We start from the raw sequence: 23,849 nt of genomic DNA, 5'->3' as shown, positions 1-23,849 counted from the left end.
GCGCCTAGGTGTAACCTATTTCCGAAAATAGTGCTTCGGCTCCACCTAGTTGGTCATGCTGATCAAGCTTCCACGAGGTCTGGGTCCTTACTCAGCGGAAAGCCGTAATTCCGCGTTTTAGCCCCAAATTTGCAAGCATCTCGGATTTAACATACTACCCCGACCAAAAAAAAAGACAAAAAAGTCTTATAAAACGACCGCGGAAGAACACCGCTCCCATTTGTCACAACCACACAACCCATTGAACAATCTAGAAGGCAATCTAAAACAGGTCCTCCTTCCAAGTTATATCCGAACACGAACGTCCAAGTGGAACTCCGCGAGATTCTATAAAAACGCAATGGCATCCCGTGCTCTCTTTCGACCGGCTTCTACTCTCCACTCTATCTGCCGTACAATTGGATCCACAGGACAGCAATTTACTACATTATCTATTCAAACCCCACTAAAGACGTCTCTACCCCTCCGCGTCCGTCCTTTTTCAACTTCTTTCACCTCCAAGTTTCAACAGTCCAGTCCAATCCATAACAATATGTCTGCCGAAGCCTTCGTCAAAGCGGCCGAGAACCGTCGCACAATTTACAAGCTGGGCAAGAATGCCCCTGTCTCCGACGCAAAGGTCGAGGAGCTTGTCAATGCTGCTATCTTGAACGTTCCCAGCTCGTTCAACACCCAGTCTACCCGTCTTGTTGTCCTGCTTAAGGAGGAGCACGAGCGTCTCTGGGATATCGCTGCCTCTACCTTCGAGGGTCTCGTTGCTACTGGCGCCGTCCCCGAGGAGACATACAAAAACCAGACTCTGCCTAAGCTGCAGATGTTCAAGGCTGCCTACGGAACTGTATGTTGATTTCCTACCATCTCCAGTCCAATCCCTATAACAATAGCTCTAATTGATGTCTTTTAGATCCTCTTCTACGAAGACCCCGCCCACATCAAGGGCTTCCAGGATAAGTTCGCCGCTTTCAAGGACCACTTCGAGCCTTGGGCTGATCACTCCAACGCTATGCACCAGTACTTCCGTACGTATCCCAGCTGAAAAACAAAAACATAAAACCCAAAAGCAAAAGCTAACATCATCTACAGTCTGGACTGCCCTCGAGAGCGTTGGTTTCGGTGCTAACCTGCAACACTACAACCCTCTTATCAACGAGCCCGTCGCTAAGCAGTGGAACCTGCCTACTGAGTGGCGTCTTGTTGCCCAGATGGTCTTCGGTTCCCCCGAGGTACCAGCTGGTGAGAAGGTCCAGAAGCCTATTGAGGAGCGCGTGAAGATCTTCGGAAAGCAGTAGGCGCATTCTGATTTGCCCCTTTATGTATGAATGAATTTCCTTTGTTTAGCATCTGACGTGCTTGTCATTTTATATTTTCGAGGCGGGCACGTATCTGATTACAGATCATGATGTATAAAGTTCAGCTAGAGATAGATGTGTTGAGTCGGCTGTGAATAGAAGCTAGATTCATGTTACAATTGGATTTACTGTTGCGCATGTTCTAGATTTACCTATACTAAGGTTAATCTCGGGATCAACTTGGACTTGAAGATGTAGTATAAATAGATTTCAACTTGAACATCGGAAGGACCATTGATGTAAGTCTGGGGGGAGGCAGAGATCATGATATACAGCATGAGGTGAAGTACTAGGTAATGACCAATAAATGCAATTGTGCAAATTGCTTGCCCAATTTCCGATTCCAGGGCTTTGAATAATGATATACTATATACAACCTGCGAATAAACAAATACTACCCTCAAAGGCCTAACATTACAAATCAATCTTACGAAGAAGTTGAAAAAACCACATCACCCCCATTCAGCCAACCACAATCATACACACAAAACCAATCTACCGACTCGACCGATACCAGTATTCTGGCGGATCCCCAAGACACTCTCCAATAGTAACCACTGCCAAACAGACATCAGTAAGTTTCACTCAAGCACAAACTAGAACGAAAAGACAAAGAGGAATTGAGAGAAAGAATCAAAATCGAAATCAGAAAAAGAAAAAGAAAGGATTCACATACTCTCATACCCCCTCGACTCAATCTCAGCAATCATGTTATCCACCAAAATCTCCACAGTGGTCTGATGAGTATCATGCGCCAAAACAATAGTTCCCCCAGCATCCAACTCAGCTCTGAACTTCTCGAAACTTCGCCAACTATCATCTGGATGATCATTCTCGTAGTCCTTTGTATCGATACTCGCGCTGATAACATGGTACTTGAGGGCAGACATAGCAGCCAACACGTCGGCTGTTACCATTAAGAACGGAGCGCGCATGTAAGTTGGGTAGAAGCCTAGGATGCGTAGGAAGGCGTCTTCGAGATTGATCATTTGGGCGACGATTTCGGCGTAGCTTAGGGTGTCGAGGGAGGGGTGGTTCCATCTGGAAGGGAGATGGTTAGTTTTTGTTATTTGAATTTGGGTTGATTAAAGAGTGGGTGGGTATGTGGTGAAGGGTCAAGTGTTGAAAAGGATTTGAGTGAAATGCGGGTGTCCTGTGGCATGTTGTATCCTTGGGTGGTGAAGAGGGTATTGGTTGAGATACGTACGTGTGAGAGCCGAGCTGGTGGCCTTCATTCACGGCGCGTTGGACCAGTTCAGGAAATGCTTCGATGTTGCCTTTGTTAACACCATTGAGGAAGAAGGTAACGCGAGCACCGTGTTGAGATAGAGTGTCCAGCATCTGTCCGGTATAGATATAAGGGCCATCGTCGAATGTCAGCGCGACGACTCCAGGGCTGTTGCAGTGGGTGATGATTATTCCATATGGAATCGGGGATTGCTGTCTCTTGGTAATGTCGGCCGCATGAAGACTTGGGAACTGGGCGAGGTTGTCTGTAATCACGAAAGCGGATGACAGGCTTGCGATGGAAATGAATACGCCAACTAACAGGTTCTTGAAATGCATGATGAGAAGGAAACGAACGGTGATTTTAACGATGGGGACATGTGAGATTTCCCTACCAGTTATAGAAGAGGTGATACTTCAGAATTACAAGGGTCAAGGCGGGTACAAACAAGGGTAAGCACCGACAGTTGCAGCTGCCAATATAAGAGAACGTCATACTGTCATAGAAATTTGAAATTGCACATTGAAAATTGACATTGAAGACATTGAATGTCCAGCTCGTAGCAAAAAGAAATGGGGCCTCGACTCGTGGACACAAATCAGTTATGAATACATCTGGGGACAAAGATTTAGTAAATAAAAGGCAGATTAAAACATTTCCCCTCGCCAGCCAGCCAGCTCCAACTGGTTTGGTGCAAGTGCATAGAAAGCCAAAGGAAAAAGAAAGTTAATAATCCCCAGATCCAAGCTCGACCACACTTAACCCCGACGGGTCATACGCTTTTGGTTCTTGCGTTGCTCCTTCTGGCTCTCACGGTCCAGGTACTTGCGCTGCTCCTCAGCAGTCATTCCGCGCAGAATACGTTCTCGCTCATCCTTCTTGATCTTCTCAGCGGCGATTTTGCGATCCTCGGCCTTCTCCTCCTCTTCGACACGGCGCAGCTTCTTGATCTCTTCATCACGGACGTTGCGAACCTTGCGCAGAACCTCACCACGGAAGTGGGCAGCTGCGACGAGCTTATCGCCGAAACGCAGGAACTGGTTGAACAGGGGCAGAGTGGCGGAGTAATCGGAAGACGAGGACAGGTTAACCGAAAGCTGAACACGCTTCTTGGGGATGGTCTCATCAATCCTAGAGGAAGAATGTTAGATATCAAAAGTGGTAGATGTAATATCGCTCGGAAAGGCCTAGGAGCTTACTTCAAGGGCTTATCAATAGGCTGGTCAGTGACAATCAAGTATTCAAAGTCGTTGCCAGCCTGCTCGATAGCCTGGATGAGTTCCTTGCTAAGGAGGGTTTCGGTGATCTCAGCGCTCTCTGACATCACAGTGACCCACTGGGGCAACTTGGGGTGATCCTTGGAGAAGGTGATTGAGGCATCATAACGGTCGGTGCGGAACTTCTGCATGTGGCTCTTGTGAACCACTGCCCAGATGAATCCGTCATAGGTCGAGTTGTTAACCTTCAGAGGAGAATCCTTGGAGAAAACAGGAACAAGGTCCTTCTCCTTGCCATCGAAAGCGTACATCAGAGCCTCATACTTCTCAGTGGGAGCGTCCCAGCTCTCGAAGAAGAAGCTGAAAACATACTCCATCAAGTACGTGATAGGGTTGTAACGCTTTGGCATCTTCAGGGAGACATCAACGAAGGCAACGTTCTGGCGACCAGACGCATAGGTTGAGAACTCGTGGCCGGACTTCTCCTTCAGGCTCTTCTCGGGGTTGCTCAATTCCACGGTAACAGTCTCTTCAGCTTGCGGGATGCCATCGAATCCAACGGAGGCAAACTCCTTCTGGAGAGCGGGAACATGGACTTTAGCCCAGTCTCGCGCCTTGCGACGGTTCTTTCTCGTACCCCACAGATGGAAGAAGACGATAGCCAGGATGAAGGGCAGGATCATCGCCTCCTGCATGAAGTCCTTGGGGGAAGTACGCTCCCAGATTCGGTACCATGCTGTGTAAGGAGCAGTGGCGCCATGGGTGTTAGCCGCCGCATTAGTGGTCGAGTCGGCGACAAGGGACGCAGGCGATGGGTTCGGGGCCTCGACGAAGTCGGCGAAATCTACGGAGATCGGCGATTAGAACGGTGCGCTGAGATGCAATTGAGCACAGAAAGCAAGGAAATCAAAATAGCTTACCATCGTCAGAGGCAGCACCTGGCGCTTGGCCACCAAATACGTTCTTGAGCACGCCCGCCATGGTTGGATGAAGACTGGATGGTGGGTGGAAGGGAAAGGAGGTTGAGAGAAACGAAGTGCGGAGCTAAGCTACGCCGGCTCTAGCGCCCCCACGCGATTTCTCCATATTTTCTCCTTGGGTTCAACCCGGACGACAGCCCGGACTACAATCCAAAATCCAATTAAGTTCAATCAGATCAAAATTTATCATGTATTCAAAAGTCCCTGAATGTACCAAAATCCGGTTCCCTATTTCCCCATTTCCCCATTTTATCCCCAGAAGCCCCAAGATTATACAAAGAATACTCGAGTGAGTGTGGTATCCAATAAAAAAAAGCACAAGAAAAGAAGAAAAAGAAACCACGCCAAAAGACCCAAAAATTTTGTACAATCCCGCTTCCAAGCAAAATCAAGATATGAGAAATGAAGTTATGAGAAAAAACAAAAACCAAAAAAAAAACCAAAGGAAAGTCGTAACGGTCATTTAAATCGAGGCTTACTCGAAAAGGAGTATTAGGAGAGGTGGGAAGGCGGAGAGGTGGTGGCGTCGCGTGCTCAATGACCATAGGCCGGGGGAGGCGTGTCATCCTGACCGCGAGTCCAGAAGTTGCTACATGCGTTGTTTGACATGAGCTTCTCTTCGCGCATTCGGCGAGCTATCTCTCCGGCTAGACGTTCGACTAGAAGAGGGTCAACGGGGCCCTTGCTTTCTTCATCCTTTTCTGTGAAGGGAAGAATGGTGGCGGGCAATGGCTGCCGAGCGGCACTTGAGGAACTGGCTTCAGCCTTCTCATTTTGAGAGCTGTTACGCAAGGGGCGAGGAGTAGCATCAAAGTCAGGGAACTTCGAAGGGCGAATTGTTTCATGCAGGTAAGACGGTTCACACTTTTCATAAGCCATGTCGGTAGGTCGAGAGATGCTTGTCCGGTGTCGCTCGGGAATGGTCGGCAAGTGAGCATCTGTCTCGGGGGACAGTGGAGGTGTCACTGGGTCATCAGATTGCTCATTCACAATGGGAAGGGGAGCGGAAGCGATGGATGGAGGACTAGTGGACTCTGTGTGGGTCCCATCGTCACTCACGCTCATCGCGTCGTCGGTGGTCTTGGGACGGCGCAGATCCACCACACGCTTCTTGCGTCTTCGAGAGTTGGCTTTCGAGTGACGTCCTGCTCCCAAACTGAGGCCGTAGCTGCTAAGTGAATGACTTGATAGAGATGGTCGGCTTTGTAGAGAGACAGTGCTGCCGGATTCATGGATCGATGAGGACATGCTGCCCACCTGCGAGTGGGTGCGAGACAAAGCCGGGCTGAGGGGGGACAGGACGCTAGCTGGGAATTCGCTAGGATCGGAAGGTGATGTCCAAGCGCGATAGACCACTTCGGTGATAGAAGGTGTGAAGAGTGAAAGGGTTCGTTGGGAATCTGTAAGGGCGGCGAGACGGAGCAGGTTCTTTTGGGAGAACAGAGAGTGTGTTTCTACCGACGAGTCTAGAGACAAAGATGCGATTTCGGTTTCATTTAATGCATTTCCAAGCGAGTCGACGGGGTCTTGTGGCGGGCTCGCCAGCGGGTCATGGCCGGGACCTTCACTGGTGGTCTTGTCGGTGTTCTCGGACTCGTTCTGCGCATCTTCCCCTGCGCGGTATTCGGGAACCCATAGACGAAGTGATAGTCGATGAATGATGGCGGGTAATTCGTCCATAAAGAGAATTCGTAATTGCGCTTCGATCGCTTTCTGTAGAAAATCACGCACAAAGGGAATAGAGTCGAAGGTTGACGAGACTTTCAAAGATTCTAGTGGGTCATTTCGAAATACAACCGTAATTCCTTTTTGTTTCGAAAAGACTAATATTACGAAGCCTGAGAGCTTGAAATCGGAGAGGGTAATTTGGAGAGGAATGGTGAGCGGGGTACTAGATATTGCGATGACGGTTAGCCAAGACCACGCGAAAGAGAGGTATAAAACACGGCGCATGTAGTTTGCGACCGGCGCATATAGGAAAGAGGGACTTACGCGGCAGCCAAAGGTTTCGGCGACGCAAAAGAAGGTCGAGTAATCAGGTAGGTGTTGAGTGGGTTGGCTTGAACTCGGGTCTTTAGAGTCAAGAAAGCATCGCCGGAATACGACATTTTAAAAATTCCTCGAAATCGGTCCTCCGCTAGATCTCCGATCTCCAGGATTTCCAAGTCAGGGGGCATGGAGCCCAGGTTGAGTTCGGTGACTATAATATCATCGACGATAATGGGCGGTTTTGGCGATTTATTCAGGGCGGCCGTCAAGAGTTCTTGGGCGCGAGTGTAAAAACCCGCGTCCGCCATTAAAGGCGACCAGTTGAAGTTGAACGCCATGCCCTCGCATCGAGAAAGATCGAAAGGTGTAAATTATTGAAGTGGGAGGGGGTAGAAGATGACGGGAGTCGCGATGGCGAAATTGCAGTGTTCAGGAGTGGAAAGGGAAAAAAAGGGAAAAGTAGCAAAGAGCGTTCCCGAGGGTCACAGGTTTGCCTCGCGTGCCCCGACCACAACTGTTTTTTTTTTCCTTCTTACTTTTCCCTTATATACCGGTTTTATCTGAATCAGATTATGATTCTCTTTCATTTCAGGCTTGAATTTTAAACTACCCTTATTTCATTCTCTTCTCTAACCTTGATATTTCTTGTCGATCATCTTGTGTGAATATCTTGCAAAAAACCGCTTTGGGGTACGTCACATCCATGACTTGGTATCGGGGCCCACTCTTTCCGACCAGCCCCGAAGGCATTCCCACTCTGGGGCCATACTGGGCCATTCACATTTCATCTAGCTATTAGGAGATGCATAAGTCTCCTTTTTGGGAGCTGACTTACATGAGTTAAGGTCAATCCACTCTGCCTCCCACGTCTGGGGAGGGAAAGAGGGGGCCAAACATCCAGACGAGTCTTCGCGACGCGTAGTCTTACTAGTCTTACGCGGGCCGAAACAAGCTCTTCAGGGGCCGTGCTAGATACACAATAACCGGCTGTTATATATCTATAAGATAGTTAGTACTGGAGTAATTTAATATATATACATTTTTGGATATATATATACTTGTTACTGAGAGTAGTTGAGGTTGAATATTACATTACATTACATGGGTCTATATTCTTTTAATTCAACCTTGGAAGATTATGTTTATAGTCACTTGAAAGAGTTCTCTTCAACTTCAAGTTGAATACTATCATACGAAGCGAACTTGAACGTTTAATTTTTTTTTTTTTAAAATTGAGGGTTATTCAGAGCCTAACACTCGATGGTCATAGTTATAGCGAATGTCCTACCTCAATATCTGTGAGGTGCTCATATACAACTTGAACATGAGCGGTTGAGACTTGTCGAATATATTCCCTGAAGTTTTCGTTTTCTAGATATTCCCATCGTAAGGTAACAGCTTTCTGGATCCCACGGAGATGTATGTAAAAACTTTGGAATTTTTCCTCCGGGTGCGTGATGGACTCCCTTCTCCCGCAGATGGCATAGTGGTACTCTTCAGTTGGATAGTAGAATGTATGCTGAAGTTGAGTTGACAAAGATTTTCAATTTGTGAAAAAGAGAGCGCGATGCAGACACGGTTGAAACAATAACATTTGAATAAGCGCTGTTGGAATCAATTGATTGATTGATCGTGCGACCAACTATAACCTCGACCTGTGATTGGTCAACAGTCAGTGGCATGCCTCACCAGAGCAACGGTGGCGCTAGTCCAAATATGGCTAAACATCAATACCCTACGTATCGGGCCATCTGGAGCGCATTCTTGTAACTATTCCCCCATCATATTCACACTCCCTTGTGGTATCGTCCGGAATGAAAACCTCTACCCAAAAAAATTCTTAAAATCATCCTAGAAGGCTTCACTCTGCCCATAATGACGTCTGGGTCATCCGCACTGGTTGATCACGCGACATCAACACCACCTCGAAAGCCCTCGACCAGGACAGTAGCGCAACGGAAAGTCTATGGAAAGAAGAAGAAGAATGCACCACGAGCAGTCCTTGATCCAAAGAGTCCATCATGTACGCCCGATCGGCCTCAAGAACCCAGCGATCCCGTTGAAGCTATCCAGACCAAGCTAGCTCAAGTGTCCCTTGTCGACGAGACAGCAAGAACTCCAGCACTGGTACCAGAGGTACCAGAAACACCAACGAAGGAACTTGGAGATCAATCAAAATATATTACTATAGAATTGGACGATGAGTTGACCACAGACTCTTCTTTACCACAACAACCCGCGCGCACCCCGACTAAACAACCATGCCCCGATGCTTCACCTACGAGGAGGAACGGCCGTCAAAAGACGGTGGAGGTCAGAATCTACAACAAAAAGTCCAACAACACAAAATCTACGAGGGCCGAGAAGGACGAAGCGCCATCCGCAAGCACACAAACACCACGAAAGAAGACCGCCAAAGCACGCAGATCCTCTGGATTCGTCCGCGACCCCGAGGCAAACAGCTACGTCCAGCCAATCCTCAACGAGGCACTATCACCACTCGCATCGCAAAGTATCCAAAGATTCAGCACCTGGGCTTCGCGCTCAGCCAGCATGTTCGACGTCGCAAAACTTGCCGAGGGTTCATACGGAGAAGTCTACAAGTTACACCTGCGGGAGGAAAGCAGCCGTCCGGCAGTCTCAAAGTCTAAATTAGCGAAGCTCAAAGCTTACGGAAATGGAGTATTCAAGGTGGTGCCCTTGTGTGCGAAGAAGGGCCCCGGGTCCAAGAAATTCACCAGCATCGCTGAAATCGCGTCGGAAGTAAAGATGCTCAAGTACCTAGATCCAATTCCTGGGTTTGCGCGGTTCAGAGAAATTCATGTGGTGCAGGGCCGTTTCCCGGAATCTTTCCAGCGGGCTTGGGAACACTATAAGGAGACTAAAGATGATTGTGAGAATCCTAACCCGGCTAGCAAGAAGGCATACCCGGAAACTCAGCTATGGGCGATTGTGGAGATGGATGATGCGGGATGTGAGCTGGAGAAGTTCAGTTGGTCGTCAATTTTCCAGATTTATGACATTTTCTGGGGCGTTGCTATGGCCTTGGCTCGTGCAGAGGAGTACGCTCTTTTTGAAGTGAGTTCCCTATAAGGTTTAGAATACAGGCTCAAAGTCTCTAACATTATACCTGTGTAGCATCGGGATCTCCATCTCGGAAACGTGTGCATTCAATCTACTCGACCAGACGGCACGACAAATCCGCCCACTGATATGGAGATCGCACGCCAAAGCTCGCCTAGCGGATTTGGATTGGGCGCACTTGAGACAACTATCATTGATTACTCGCTCTCTCGTGCCGATCTACGCCTAGGTGATTTGCCCGATGACCCCGATGGTGTTATCGAGAATGCTTCTTCCGATTTGGATAAGAAGCAGATCTTCGATGCAGTTGGTGAGGATGAGGATGAAATACTTCTGAGAAATACTTATCGATAGTACGTTTCTTTTCCCTTGATTCAGCCAAGGCAAGACAACTGACAATTTCCTCAACAGTATGCGCGCAACACTTTATACTGGAAATCCCTCGGATACCGAAAAGCCACGCAACGTTCAGGGTATATGGGCGGAGTATGCTCCCCGAACAAATTTGGTGTGGCTACTTTTCATACTTAAGAACCTGATGAAGAACCGGAAGCCCGAGCCGACGCAGTCAACGCCAGTCCCAGTGCCACAGCCCCAAAGAAAGGCATTAGCACCTTGTTCTCCAAATCGAGCTATGGAGAGGCAACCAACGAAGGGAAAGACGAACAAGGCGAACGATCAGAGCTTGGCTGGAGCCCTGGTCAAGGAACGACAAAGTAAGGATCTGCAAACTCGTGTTATGCAGCTCAAGCAGACTCTCGAGGATAGGATGAAGACTGTTCTTGCTCTTCTGGACCTCGAAAATGGGCACGAGGATATGTGCTGCGCAGCTGATCTTGTTGCGTATGCAATGGATTCTCAGTGGTTGGCTGAACAAGACTTTTTCTAAACTGTATATTGGCATCATTGGTTTTCTATCGACTCATTGCGCTTGGTTCAAGCATATGGTTATGGAGTTTGGGATACTTTGCTTGTGAATATCAACATAGGGAGGAGTTTTGATTATTGATTCTTTTGGTTTTCAGTACAAACACACGGTATACAAGCAGGATACATGGTTGAATACTCATTATTTTTACCTTTCATTTTACACGCAATGCTCAAAAGCCGTCTAGTGTTACTAGGATTTACCCAGACACCAATAAAGAATTGGCTACGTCGAATGATGGCTTTTACCCTTTCTAAAACGGGGATAAGGAGAAGGCTAAGTGCAAGACGTGTTAGGATCAAAGGAGCCATAAAGCATCATCCACATTCGTTATCATTACACATGACCCATTGAGTCCTTTGAACTTTTGAAAAATCACTTTTGGGAGCAAAGCCTGGCTCAGGACGGAACGAACGCTCTAAAATGACGCCAGGTCTAAGACAAAGCATTCACTCTGTCTCAAACAGGCTCGAAAATTGTTGTTCTAGTCAAGCCGTGACCCAAGCCCGTCTGAGAACTGAAAAGAATCTCTATCCAAGGTTCAATGTCAATGGAATACAGTCGCTGAAAAGTGCTGGAAATCGCTGGAAAAAGAAGAACGAATCGCGTATTTAAACCACGGTATCTCTTTCAGACCCAGCTCGGAAAAGCTTCACCATGAGAGGTGGGCGCGACCAAAGAGAGAACGAGTTTTGGGCCGCCCAGTTCGAGCACTCAGGTTGAAGAGTGAAGTCATAGTGCCAGAGCAGTTTGGTAAGGATCAAACGCATTTCGGCATTTGCCAAGCTGAGGTAGACGAGCGATTGTTAGTTATTTTGATCTGAATATTTGAGGTGAGTAGGTAAGATATGAGTGTGCTGTATGACTTACTGCTGTCCAAGACAATTGCGGGGTCCATAGGAGAAGGGATTGAAAGCCTCCTTGTTATCTGAGGCGTAAGGCTCAGATTCGGGACCATCTAACCAGCGCTCTGGGACGAAGGAGTCTGGATCCTTGAAGTTGGTTGCTGCACGATGGGCAGAATACAAGGAGATCGAGACAGATGTCTGTATAACGATTAGTACTGGGAGAAAACGCGAGCCCTTGATGTATCACCCGAAACCCCGGGATGGGAGGGAGCGTGGTACTTACACCCTCGGGCACATAACCCTCATTGATCATTGCTCCGCCCGCCGGGACGATGCGAGGAAGCATGGAAGGAATAGGAGGGTAAATGCGGAGACTCTCGGTGAGAACAGCATTGAGATACGGAAACTCTGCAATGGCGGTAAGGTTGATCTTCGATGCCTTCTCAAAAGCGCCACGAATCTCACTGATCAGTCGAATGTATTTATCTTGTTCACATAGCAGATAGTACATGCAGCCGCAAAGGAGGGCAGCGGTCGTTTCACTCCCAGCGAGCACAAAGACGGCAGCATTGGCATCAATTTCAGATTGCGAGAGTCCCTTCCTATCTTTGCTGTGTTTGAGGATATAAGACGTGAAATCGGGCCTGGTTGTACGGCTGTTGATGCGACGGCGCATTTTTTTGACACTGAGATTGAAACTGGCGTTGCGCTTCTCAAGTAAATGCTTTGGAACCAAGAGGGCAAAAAGCGGGAGCAGAAACGGATAAAACCAGAAAACTTTCAGATATGCACTTGCCTTGACAGCATCTAGAATGATTAGTACCCACCAATGATATTTGTTATTCGCCAGACAATCGAAGGGTTCTCCAAAAGCGAGGTCGCCGATCAGATCGAAGGTGGTGAAGTTGAACCAACGAGTTAAATCAACGACTGGAGAGCTCGAACTCGAACCGCAGAGAACCTCGCCCAGTTTATTGATCAGCATGTCCGCATAGGTATGAAGAATACCTTCTTGCTCACCAAGGGCCTTGTTAGAAAAAGCATGCGTCAGCAAGCGACGCATGCGCTGATGATCCAGCTCATTCGCAGTGATGATGGCATTGACTCCATTTGGTGTTGGCGTGTATAGGGCAGGATCTTTGAGAAAGACCCTTTGTCCCTTCTTTCGATGACCATAAATATCCTTCCAGGCAGCCGAAGCACGATAGACAAGTGTGTTGGGGGCAATGCGAACTACGTCACCATACTTGTCGTGCAATCTTTTCACAACGGCATGCTGCTTCCCTTGAATATCCCAGAGCAGATGAGGAAGAAGGGAGCACACAGCCAGCTTGGGACCTGGGTATCGACTGAGGGGATGAAAGTACAAATTGTACGTCGTCCATGCGGCACAGTAGCCAATGAGCTGTGTGAGAAAGCTACATGAGATAATGAATCACTGGTGAGACGCGTGGGACGCGCGGGATTGATTGTACTGACCAGCATGAGGATCGCCTGAATAACTACCCAGAAACTTAGCTCAGTGGGAGCTTTCACTTCCATTTTCGTTCGGGAGATGTTTGACGTTTTGGCTTTGGATGTAAGGAAGGTTGATTCACTTGAGGTAGTGAAATTGGATCATATAATGACCGGAGGAGAAGCCAGGAGGGTGAGACTGCAAACCACGAGTGAAGAGATAGGAGAAAAGGAATCAGTTCAGTAACTCATGTGAATATAAGAGAAGTGGGACCAGTGCTCTCCGGTAACAAGAGGGGCAGCCAAAAAAGTATAAAAGGGATAGACTAGTGCCAGAGACCGTTATAAACTTTCAAGTAAAAGTGGCCATCTAGGTATCTCTTACCTAAAGAAGTCAATTGTAGCCTTGAAAATGTTTAGCAGGAAATATCCAGTGTCATTGCATAGTTATCAATGCTTATCAGACATTGCATAAACTGAGACAGTTTGATTGAGACCTCAAATGACTGCATTGCATTTAGACTGAGATAATCCATGCAAGCTTTGATGAACCCCACAGGTGGACAGAGTCTGTTCTTTGTTGAAGATAACCCTTGTCAGAGAACAGGGGTTGTTTGGAAGTACCAAGGCCATATGAAGTATGAATGAGGAGAGTGAGTTATAATAGAAAGTGAAAATCTTTATCTTTATTGAAACCGAAATGTATTTGTAAATGCGATCGTAAGTCGTCAGATATTAGGGAAATCTCTATAGCATATAGCCGGAACAGTACAGCCAAGACAACATGCAAATCCAACTTTGAGTTGTCATTAACCGGCGACGAGGAAGCTCAATAGGCTTCCAGCTGTCAAGCCACCTACAAGCATCATGCTCATAAATCCACCGGCAGCTTGTCGCTCGTGCGGAGCGACCCAGTAGGTGGCACCCATCATGCAACTAGAGGCCAAGTAACCATTGGTGACACCGCAGAATAATTGCACAACGAAGAGGTAGAACACATCGCTGGACACAAAGGCGCCTCGGCCATTTACATTGCAAAACAGGTAGAGTGGAATGAACCCTACACGTGCAACGGACAGGACAAAAGCGAACCACGGTCGATGAGCAAGAGATAGTCCGGGAATAGCAACAGCCAACCTTCCTAAAAGATCTCCTATGTTCCAGAACAGGAAACCCAGTGGGATGAAGACGGGCGGGTCATATAGCCGTGACTTCTGTGGATCATTGACGGACAATATTTCAGAGGTGTAGACTGGAAACGCCATCATGGTTACTGTAAAGCATAAGAACACGGCGATGGCCAGATATCGAAGCTTTTTGAAAAGCGTCCACAGGCTGACAGTCTGATCATCTGGATTCTCATGATCGACCAGATTAGAATCTTCATCATGGTCAGTGCGCTTCACCTGCGTATAGGGTCTTTCTCTGAGTAGATAGAGAAAGGCCAGCAGTGCCAACGCAGACACGCCAGTGGCTGTCAAAAAGTATATAAAAGCGGATTCGGGAGACGATGTTGTCGGGCCTTGGTCGGTGGTCCCCTTCCTTGGGACAACAAGGACCGATATAATTTGGACAATACAGGGTAGCACTCCAGCCACGCCTTGGCCACTCATAATAGCCTGTGTATACTCCTCCCTTCCAAAGCCTGAAACGTATGCAAAGACGCCATTCTGGTTAAGACCAGTGGCTAGGCTAGCGCCAACTACCATAACCATCAAAAAGCCAAAATATGCGCCCACCGAGATATCTTTGAATACGACAGTCGAAAATGCGAGCAGAGTGAAAATGACACAATTGATGAGTAGCGATAGAGTCACACGCCATGGATAAGAGGCATTCTTTTGAACCTTGGCGAGTGTATATGCTGTTACAAGATTGGTAATAGTTGATACCGACAGAATAGATGACTGATAATGGGTTGCGGTCCACTCGCTTGATTCGAAACGGTTATGGAAATATGGTGCTGCGGCTAAGAACATGTTCCTGGGCATTTCAACGGAAGTTAGAACCAGGGACAGTGATAAGGGGGCTTCCTGCGAATGCGAGGTTGACTGACCATGCCCATAGCATGGAGACTCCCAATAGGAAGAAAATGCTATATTCAAACCGAGAAAAGCGAGACCATGGCTGTCGTTGAGAATGCTCTGTTCCCGCAGAGTCGTCCTCGGGTTGATCCTCCAGAGGTTCGTAAGCCGTGTCTGAGACCATTCTGCGTATTCTTTCCATGATTAATCAACAAAGGAGAAAAAACTCCATTTCAACCCGGTATTTCAAGATTGTGAGCGTGAGGAAACCGCGGTCTTTGAACAGAGCTCGAGGGGTGACGTTACAGCTCGGATGAATCAGCGGGGACGGGCGGTAGTTACGGGGCCCACATGACTCTCTTGGCGGATAGGATTCAGCACATGCGGCTTGAAGCTCGCTGTCAACTCTTGTACTTGGCAAAATATGCAAAGAAATCATAAAGGCTTACAAATATACACGATAAAAAACTAAAGCATACCGCAAATTTACAATGGAGTGCTGTGAAAGGGCTTAGATTGAGGTATCCGACCTCTGGCCTCTGTTCAGCACAGAGCTAACGTGCATAACTAAATGCGGAGAATGCGAATTAATCAAAGTAAGGTGGCACGAGGTGTTGATCATTGATTTTTGATGGTCAGACGCAATGGGTATTATTCAATGTTGATGAATCTTTCAGTACCCAAATAATCCCATGGATTCATGTCCAACCTTGTGATGTTTTATCGATCTCAAGCTGATCCGTGTACTTCATACTACTGTAATTAGTACCATTTAAGTCTGTATTCCTATCTATAGTTTGGACCATCCATCTTGTAGCAAGGAAATTACTAGTAGATAAACCAGGAGTTTAGAATTCGAGCAAATACCTATGTATGCATGCTACTACATAGGTAAATATGAAGCCTTTCCTATTTGTCGCCTTTGGGAGTGAAGAATGTGCCGTCCGGGTTAGGAGTTGGAGGAGTCTCGGACTTTCGAATGTAGACAACGACCTTCTGGAAATCATCGTTGTCCGATGTAAACTTATGTAATCGATCATTTCTCTAACTCTTGGCGTACTGGGATCAGTCCTGAGGAATATGTCAGATCTGAGCTCCTTCATGTAAGGCCCAAATATAATGATATCTGGGGTAGTACACTCACGAAGCAATATATTTCTCTTCTATTTTATACCATACTGCAATAGCAGGTCTGGCGGTGTCCACAATGATTTCTTTCACAGGAACATTGGGTGCAACAGAAAGTACAAAGGATCGCTCGTCGACTTCAAGCCAGCCGCGCGGATCATCGATCATTTCAAAGTCAAAGTCAGCAAGGACCTCCTTATCGACAGAGGTGTTCATCGGATCTTGGATATATGATGATACATCGCTGTTATCAACTCGCTCCTTAAGCCAGTTTTTCACGGTGACAAGCAATGCTGTTTGGACGGAAACATGGTGGTTGTTTGGCAGAGCCAGACTACCGCAAGCGAACCCGATGATTTTGTCAGCGGGATGGCCACTGGCAAATGAACGCAAGATTGACTTTAGGTTCTTGCATGTCTCATATTTTCCCAGTCTGCTGCCGACTTTTGGAAATCTCTAGCAACATCATCCCGTTCTCCAATTGGGTCATCTGGTATAGTTTCCTTATTCTCGCTGCTACTGTCGACCCGGAATAGTTGATGCATTAATTGCAGTGGAGCGTAAGCTGCCTTCCCAACCTCTCCGCATCTCAAATTTCCTTTGAGATGGGCCGCAGATCTGTAATTTACCCCAAGTAACTTACTATGTAATGTCAGTTGCCGAGGGTCATTTTCGTGAATATCTTGGACAGCATCTTACTACATGTATTCATGTCTAACATCCCGATCCGCGGTAGTTGTAAGTTCAATCGATTTCCCGAGCTTCACATTCCATTCGAGAGAGTTGCCAGTCATGTCTTTGGTGACAATCTTATCCCCCAAAGTGGTCTTGCTCTGAATTCGGTCCCATAGCCCTTGAATTGCCTGCTTTGTAAAGAAGGGAATACCAGATTCATACATTTCAACAATGCTAGCTTCGGCTTGCTCCACTGTTACATCGCCACGGGGCTCAAGTAACTTAGGCTGGCCCATTGCCCAGGTCGTGCATGACTGGCATGATGTTGAGCTCATAATAGTTTCATATTCACACTGGCAGTCATCATTGGTGTCGTCACACATGGTGAGGATTGTGTTCTACTGCGCATTCCAAGACAAGTGCACTTTAGAAGAGAAACAACTTGAAGTGGGAAACGAATGGTGAAAGTTGGAAATATGAACTGGGAATTTGGTCCATTTTTATAGGTATATGCCCCTCGAACATGGATGATGGTGAAGCGGCCCATGCGGTTGGCGCCTGAAGCAAACACGAGCCAGCACATCACATTTGGCCTACCATATACATGAACGGATGCACAGGCTCTTAATTCCGAGCGCTAATGTCCACGTCAATAACTGTTGTTCGCTGGCAGGCCTAGTGCTGCCTGTAGTGCTGCCTGCGTAGCTGCACGGTGGCGTTGAACCCGAAATTAAAATTTGTTGATAGAATTTAATCAGTATGTTGGTTGTTTATACACAGTTAAGCGTCTTTATAATATCTATCGCCAAATTGCCAAAAAAAAAAAAACAAAAAGATGCGAGAGAAGAGAGAAAGGAGCGTATTCGAAAGTCGACAGGTATGTAGCTGAGACGCCCTCACAAGAACTCCTTAGGTGAGTGGAGTGGTAGTGTCACACAAAAGAAAGAATGCAACGTTTATTCCTTTTTGTTAAGAGACTGTTCAACAGCCTCCTCTTCCTCCACAAGCTCCGGTTCCGTTTCCGTCTGGAGTTCCCATAGCTCTTCTGGCTCTGTTGCTCGTTTTGGGGGCGAGGTAACCTCTCCACCGCTCATTTGCCATTCCATGAGCTTAGTGAAAGCTCCATCCGGACGGGAGCTGAGATCCTCATAAGAGCCTTGTTCAGCAACCGTTCCATTGGGGCCGAGAACGATGATTGTATCAGAGCGCTTGATTGTAGATAAACGATGGGCAATGCTGATCGTGGTATTGTTTCCGCGTAGCAAAGCGGCCAGGGCACTGTTGACCAGGGTCTCAGATTCAGCGTCAAGTGCTGATGTGGCCTCGTCAAGAATCAGAATATCAGGCTCTTTGATAAGCGCTCTTGCGATGGCAATACGCTGTTTCTGTCCACCGGATAACTGTGCACCGCGAGCTCCAACGTGGGTGTCAAGACCATCGGGCTAAATGCATGTTAGTATTGGGAATCATATGTAGAATACACGAACACTTACGAAGTCGCTGATGAATTGGCAGTTGGCTTTGCGAGCGGCGCTGATAATCTCAGATCGCGTGGCATCGGGAAGACCATATGAGATGTTATCGGCAATAGTACCAGAAAAGAGTACTGGTTCCTGAGAAACGACGCCAATCTTCCTTCGTAGGGATTTGGCATTCATTTCACTGATATCCTTGCCATTGATGTAAACTGTACCATCAGTAGGGCTGTAAAATCGAAGTAGTAGAGACGCGATTGTTGATTTTCCACCACCAGAAGGTCCGACGATGGCAACATTGGTCCCTTGGGGAATTATGAAATCCAGTTTGTTGAAGATTTTCACTGCTGGGCGAGTCGGATAGCTGAAGGTCACATTATCGAAGTGAATAGGCCCGCGGGCGGACTCTACATGGAGGCCTTTGGTGGGGTGTATTGTTGGGTGCCGATCTTGCAGTTCAAAAAGACGACTAGCAGCACCCACACCTTTCATGAGTTCGGAGTAGAAACTAGAAAGACCAATCATACTTGAACCAGCATACGCAGTGTACATCAAGAATGAAGTCAACTCCCCAATACTGATGGCCCCTGATTGGACCATGCCTCCTCCAACATAGAGAAGACTCAACACCGTCAAATTACCCATAAGTCCAGTCTAGAAAATATTAGCAGACGCAATTAAATCAACCGAGAGCGTAATGACGACTCACCGAACTGAAGAATGCTGCACTGATTAGAGATTCCCTCTTGCCAGTGTTGAAGATTTTGCGAACTTGTTGGTTATACCGATTAACCTCAGAGATCTCGCCTGCAAAAGATTGACTAGTCTTAACATTGCCCAGACGTTCTTCAGCAATCTTGGTTAAAGTTCCAAGATTCTTCTGCATCTGACGACTGATGTTTCTGATAGCCCGACCATAGAACAGGGCACCCAGGCCGATTGGCGGCAGCAGCAAAAACAATATGCTTGATAGCTTAAGGCTGGTATAGGCCATGAGACTGAATCCGGCCGCACCGCTGACGGCAGCTCTTAATCCATCTGACAAGTTTTGCGTGATACTCTTACCTACGATAATGGTGTCAGAGCCAAGTCGAGAGATCAGATCACCCACACGATTTGCGTCGAAAAACTCGGCATCCTGGATGAAAGTCTGTCGGAAAAGCTTGGAACGTAGTCTGGCAACGATGCGCTCTCCGACAATACGAAGGATGATAATACGGCCGTAATTGGCGGCCGCACCAATGACTAGTACACCGGCTAAGGCGCTGTAGAACATCGGAAGACTCATCCCAAACAGTTCACCGCCACCTTCCGTGACACTCTTTGTAGCCGTATCCATAATTTTTCCAATTGACAGGGGAATTGACATAGTAATACCAGAAGAAATGAGCAGAAAGAAGAACGCAATAGAGAGCTTCTTGGATTCAGGCTGTGCAACCTTCAGCAATCGCCAAATTTCGGCAAACCCGGATTTTTTGCCTGAAGCGCCCTCCTTAGCAAGACGAGCACTCAAATTAACCTGCGCGGCTTGTGCAGCTCGCTCCGACAATTCGAATCCTTTCTCCTCGTCATCCTCCTCTTTCTTTTCCGGTGTGGAGCGTTTGTTGGAACCGGTGGTATTAGACGGAGCTGCCGGTTTCTCTTGAAGGCGACAAGAGGTATAGGAGATAGATCGAGTTTGCGAAACAATGCGAGACGTAGAGGGGGTATATTGAAAACCATTTTGGTGAATTAACAGGGGAACCTCGGTCAACCGGAAAAGACTGCCACGTGAGTCGCGAAGAGGTCGGAATGATGTTGAAAATGGCCTTTTAGCAGAATTGAAGGTACATGATAGTACAGAACGTTGGCCTGATTGGGAAAACAGTTCTCCCAGCACAGCACTTTGCGGTCTCAAGACTGACCGAGGGCTGGCGCCAGGAACCCAGGCCGGAAGCCGAAGGCCGCGCATATTTCGGATGCGGTTTCGGTCAAGGCTTTAGCAGCGGTATGTCAAGGTGATAGTCACTGATGAGAGATAGGAAAGGCCATTATATGTCTGTTCATGGGTTCATGTGTTCATAGGAAAAGCCAAAGTGGTGTACGGTCCATGACCATTTAGAGCATTGTCCGAAAGCATGTGGTGATGCAAGAGCGCGAAACCCCCGTTGTCGGCAAGACTCCGGCAGAATCTTACCGCCCATCGAAGCTCGTAGAGAGCTTTGGATGTTTAGATGCTTGGGTTGGCGATTTTCTTCCTTCGGCTTGTATTTATTTACAGATTTAAATCCCACGTCAGAAATCGGTTATCTATTTTGTTTGGATCTATTTTCACTCCATAAATACTTCAAGTCGTCCAAAAATTTTCTATCACCATCGCATACCATACCCCGCCTCTCCTACTAAAATCCGCATCCCGCATCCCACCAATATGGTTCTCGACTACAGCAAATGGGATGCTCTTGAGCTATCAGATGACTCGGATATCGAGGTACACCCTAATGTTGATAAACGTTCTTTTATCAGGGCCAAACAATCCCAAATTCATCAGCAACGAGAGCAGCGTCGTTACGAAATCAAGACTCTGAAGTACGAGCGCATTATCAACGATGGACTTCTCGTGCGCATCGATAAACTCCTTTCTACTCTCAAGCAGCATGAAGATTCTTCTGCCCAGCCCGAACAGCCTATCTTTCAAACAATCATGGAGTTTGCCAGTGATCCCAAAGCTGACCAAGCTCCCCCGCCACCTGAAGGTGTCCATACCCAGGAAAAGGAACAACCCAAGTACTCACAGATGATGAGCTCTTTGGTGGATCAGGTGAAGAAGGACCTTGGTGAGGCAAAGCCGGATAATCCGATGAAGGCGTACATTCAAGGCGTGGAAGGGCATCAGGCCAAGGTCAAGGACTTGCAGAAGCAATTGTTGGAAAAGCTTGCTCAGCTAGAGAAGGAGGAAGGAAGCAAGATCACTAGTGACGGACTGCGTGAGGGATTTAACACATCGCATGTTTCCAAGACCGCCGCAGCTCCCAAGCAAGCAGCTTCCTCCAAAGACTCCCAAGTTGAGCTACTGAACCCTGGTGCCGGTCAGTCCTCAAGCACAACAGCCGACTATGAAGATGACGATGACCCCGCCAACGTCGAAATTAGTGAGCTTGGAAAACAGTTCGCCCGCCTCCGGCCCAATGACTATAACGCTTATCTGCAATTCATTGGAGCGCATCCATCAATCATTGCCGAGAAAGAAACCGACGGCTTGCTTGTCGAAGCCTTCAATTCTCAAATCAAGGGACAGGAGGATTATGCCCGCCAGTGTGTGCATCAAGGTCTCCTCCTGCAATATTGTCGATCATTGGGCCCCGATGGTATCAAATTGTTCTTCACTCGGTATGTCGCCACAGTTATAACTGCTTCCCACCAATAAATCGAGGGTCATTAACTAACATAATCATTTAATAGCATTACAACAAAGGACCACCGCGCATCAGCACTGTTCATCAACGATGTCAATGAGACTTACCAGCGCATCAAGACTCGTGCTTTTGAGTTGAGCAAAGAGGGCTCCGCTTCCAACGACCCTGCAGGCGTGGAACAGATTCAGCTACACGCTGTTGACCCCAACACGAAGATTACCATCAACCTCCCCCAAGCGAACAGTCAAGAACCCATCGAGATTGAAGCTCGCAAGATCTATGACGCGTTCTCCGAAGATCTCCAGAAAGCATTGGCCTCTGAATCTCTTGACGAGGTAAACAAGGTTCTTGGCAACATGTCCGTAGAGGAGGCCGAAGGCGTTGTCGAGCAGCTAGGCGAAAGTGGCATGCTCAGCATGGAGGAGGGTATCATTGATGGTACCACTGAAGAGGGCAGACAGAAGCTAGCCGAGCTAGAAGCCGAGGGAAGGCAAACAGAGGAGGTTGGAGAACCTGGTGGTGATATCACAGAGTTAGATTGAGCAACAAGAAATATGACACGACCTCTTTTGTTATGAAGTACATGAATGCATTGATCTGTGTTTTTATCAATCAATCATGCTTTAAGAAACGCATGTGACATTAAAATAACCTTGAGTCTATCACAATAAAAGAAATCCTTGGTATTGACGATGCCGCAAGTCTGAAAGCTTAAATTACAATTCTCCTCAAATCGTCCTTGCATGAAGAGAAAAAAGAATAAAAATAGAGCAGAGTTCAACCCCCCTCTAAACCTGCGACTGAAATCAGGGCATTTGGAGGGTAAGAAACCCAGAGGGGACCAAATGCCTCGCACGCGCCTGGGTATCGATAAACTGATCGACTTTAGACCCATGCCTTCTCAACCCCTCCCTCAACGAATCGTGTATTAAGAAAGCCCAAGCAATCTAGATCCCGCTGGCGCCCGGGGCCTCCTGGTCTTTCCGTAAGTCGATCAACAACTCACGGAAGCGCTCCTTGCCAGAGCCGCTCGCACCACCGACATTACCCTTGCCAGAGACATCCACTAACTTGGCAATGCGCTCCCAGCTAGTACCACCGGCGGAGGTATCCTCACGATTGGCGAGGAATTGGTCAGCCTCTGCCTTTGTCTGGGCACGGTGCTTGTCCGCCTTGTTGTTGTAGGAAACGTAAAAGTCGTCGATGTCCTCTTGTGCCTTCTTGACGGTAGATTCCTTCTTCTCGTTCGAGACCTCGGCACGACGAGCGATCTCCGCGTCGCGCTTCGCACGCCATTCCCTGCATAGCGAAATAAGGTTAGCAACTCCAAGTCTGCATGTGGCAAACAGCTCTTTGTAGGGTATAGCTTAGCTTACCGAATTGCATCGCCCTCATCTTCGGGCTGAGTATTCTGGTATCCAGTTGAGGGAAAGGGAGAGCCGGAGCCGGTGATTGTACCGCCAGGGGCGACTTGCTGCATAATGGTGTCAACGCAACTTCCCGCCTAAGAGGGTCATACAACTAATTCCTTCAAGTCATACCTCGTTCTGTGCCTGTGTACCGATTGAGGGGAAAGATGACTCAAACTGTCCAATCTCCTCTGCAGGTGTGCCATCGCCGCCACCTAGTAGGTCATCATCTCCGTTTCCGCCCTCGTTGGCTGCAGTGTGGTCATTGGAGGTTGCGAATTGATCGGCGTCGTCGCCCAGAGCAGCGCGCTCACGGGCTAGGAAGTCGTCGTGGTCGGCACCTTGGGCCTCAACGACTTCAGTCTGGCCTAGAGACAATGATGTCAGTTAACACCTAACAAACGGATAGGTTCAGGTTAGTGCGGATGCGTGGAACATACCCTCAGAGAAGTCCTCCAAGGAGGGGAAACGGTCAGCCATTATTTATGTGAATGATTCTTTATGGGTTTCTTGAAAGATGGGGAGTGTGAGAGAAGAAGAAAGAAATGGCGAGCAAAGGAAGATGAGAGCTTGTAGTTGACAGGTTGCCGGCGAGATGGCGGAGCCCCGTACACATACACCCACTCTGGCTAGGGCGGTCTAGGGGAGACGATAACGCCCAGCGG

The 23,849-nt window shown here is 47.7% G+C and overlaps 11 protein-coding genes across 11 annotated transcripts; 3 read left to right on the top strand and 8 right to left on the bottom strand.

Annotated features, from left to right (window-relative positions):
- Positions 1–532: 532 nt before the first annotated feature.
- On the top strand, positions 533–1,289 carry N7478_007889 (nitroreductase family protein; the record flags this gene model as incomplete). The annotated part of the gene is made up of 3 exons (XM_056924103.1): positions 533–838; positions 905–1,019; positions 1,084–1,289. 3 exons carry the CDS (start codon positions 533–535, stop codon positions 1,287–1,289), a joined length of 627 nt encoding a protein of 208 aa, XP_056776829.1.
- Positions 1,290–1,844: 555 nt separating this feature from the next.
- On the bottom strand, positions 1,845–2,915 carry N7478_007888 (chitin deacetylase; the record flags this gene model as incomplete). The annotated part of the gene is made up of 3 exons (XM_056924102.1): positions 1,845–1,906; positions 2,026–2,390; positions 2,557–2,915. 3 exons carry the CDS (start codon positions 2,913–2,915, stop codon positions 1,845–1,847), a joined length of 786 nt encoding a protein of 261 aa, XP_056776828.1.
- A 420-nt stretch (positions 2,916–3,335) lies between these two features.
- Positions 3,336–4,775, bottom strand: N7478_007887 (CCDC47 family protein; the record flags this gene model as incomplete). Its single annotated transcript, XM_056924101.1, has 3 exons — positions 3,336–3,708; positions 3,777–4,638; positions 4,715–4,775. 3 exons carry the CDS (start codon positions 4,773–4,775, stop codon positions 3,336–3,338), a joined length of 1,296 nt encoding a protein of 431 aa, XP_056776827.1.
- A 533-nt stretch (positions 4,776–5,308) lies between these two features.
- On the bottom strand, positions 5,309–7,101 carry N7478_007886 (MDM34 family protein; the record flags this gene model as incomplete). Its single annotated transcript, XM_056924100.1, has 2 exons — positions 5,309–6,665; positions 6,767–7,101. 2 exons carry the CDS (start codon positions 7,099–7,101, stop codon positions 5,309–5,311), a joined length of 1,692 nt encoding a protein of 563 aa, XP_056776826.1.
- Positions 7,102–8,638: 1,537 nt separating this feature from the next.
- On the top strand, positions 8,639–10,736 carry N7478_007885 (uncharacterized protein; the record flags this gene model as incomplete). The annotated part of the gene is made up of 3 exons (XM_056924099.1): positions 8,639–9,841; positions 9,902–10,200; positions 10,259–10,736. 3 exons carry the CDS (start codon positions 8,639–8,641, stop codon positions 10,734–10,736), a joined length of 1,980 nt encoding a protein of 659 aa, XP_056776825.1.
- Positions 10,737–11,386: 650 nt separating this feature from the next.
- N7478_007884 (cytochrome P450) lies at positions 11,387–13,165 on the bottom strand (the record flags this gene model as incomplete). The annotated part of the gene is made up of 4 exons (XM_056924098.1): positions 11,387–11,561; positions 11,646–11,821; positions 11,907–13,028; positions 13,103–13,165. 4 exons carry the CDS (start codon positions 13,163–13,165, stop codon positions 11,387–11,389), a joined length of 1,536 nt encoding a protein of 511 aa, XP_056776824.1.
- A 722-nt stretch (positions 13,166–13,887) lies between these two features.
- On the bottom strand, positions 13,888–15,286 carry N7478_007883 (nucleoside transmembrane transporter FUN26; the record flags this gene model as incomplete). Its single annotated transcript, XM_056924097.1, has 2 exons — positions 13,888–15,061; positions 15,135–15,286. The coding sequence occupies 2 exons, from the start codon at positions 15,284–15,286 to the stop codon at positions 13,888–13,890; spliced, it is 1,326 nt and encodes a 441-aa protein (XP_056776823.1).
- A 725-nt stretch (positions 15,287–16,011) lies between these two features.
- N7478_007882 (uncharacterized protein) lies at positions 16,012–17,288 on the bottom strand (the record flags this gene model as incomplete). The annotated part of the gene is given in 4 exon segments (XM_056924096.1): positions 16,012–16,125; positions 16,282–16,663; positions 16,675–16,848; positions 16,933–17,288. 4 exon segments carry the CDS (start codon positions 17,286–17,288, stop codon positions 16,012–16,014), a joined length of 1,026 nt encoding a protein of 341 aa, XP_056776822.1.
- A 573-nt stretch (positions 17,289–17,861) lies between these two features.
- mdr2 (ATP-binding cassette permease mdr2) lies at positions 17,862–20,331 on the bottom strand (the record flags this gene model as incomplete). The annotated part of the gene is made up of 3 exons (XM_056924095.1): positions 17,862–18,347; positions 18,399–19,034; positions 19,090–20,331. The coding sequence occupies 3 exons, from the start codon at positions 20,329–20,331 to the stop codon at positions 17,862–17,864; spliced, it is 2,364 nt and encodes a 787-aa protein (XP_056776821.1).
- Positions 20,332–20,790: 459 nt separating this feature from the next.
- Positions 20,791–22,317, top strand: N7478_007880 (Hsp90 co-chaperone CDC37; the record flags this gene model as incomplete). The annotated part of the gene is made up of 2 exons (XM_056924094.1): positions 20,791–21,749; positions 21,822–22,317. 2 exons carry the CDS (start codon positions 20,791–20,793, stop codon positions 22,315–22,317), a joined length of 1,455 nt encoding a protein of 484 aa, XP_056776820.1.
- Positions 22,318–22,722: 405 nt separating this feature from the next.
- N7478_007879 (clathrin light chain CLC1) lies at positions 22,723–23,664 on the bottom strand (the record flags this gene model as incomplete). The annotated part of the gene is made up of 4 exons (XM_056924093.1): positions 22,723–23,074; positions 23,152–23,249; positions 23,317–23,552; positions 23,625–23,664. The coding sequence occupies 4 exons, from the start codon at positions 23,662–23,664 to the stop codon at positions 22,723–22,725; spliced, it is 726 nt and encodes a 241-aa protein (XP_056776819.1).
- Between the last annotated feature and the right edge of the window lie 185 nt (positions 23,665–23,849).

The sequence above is a fragment of the Penicillium angulare genome (genome assembly GCF_028827245.1).
Source record: "Penicillium angulare strain IBT 27051 chromosome Unknown utg000005l_segment0_segment0, whole genome shotgun sequence".
In the NCBI taxonomy this organism is placed as follows: Eukaryota; Fungi; Ascomycota; class Eurotiomycetes; order Eurotiales; family Aspergillaceae; genus Penicillium; species Penicillium angulare.
This window is presented reverse-complemented; position numbering and strand designations above follow the sequence as displayed.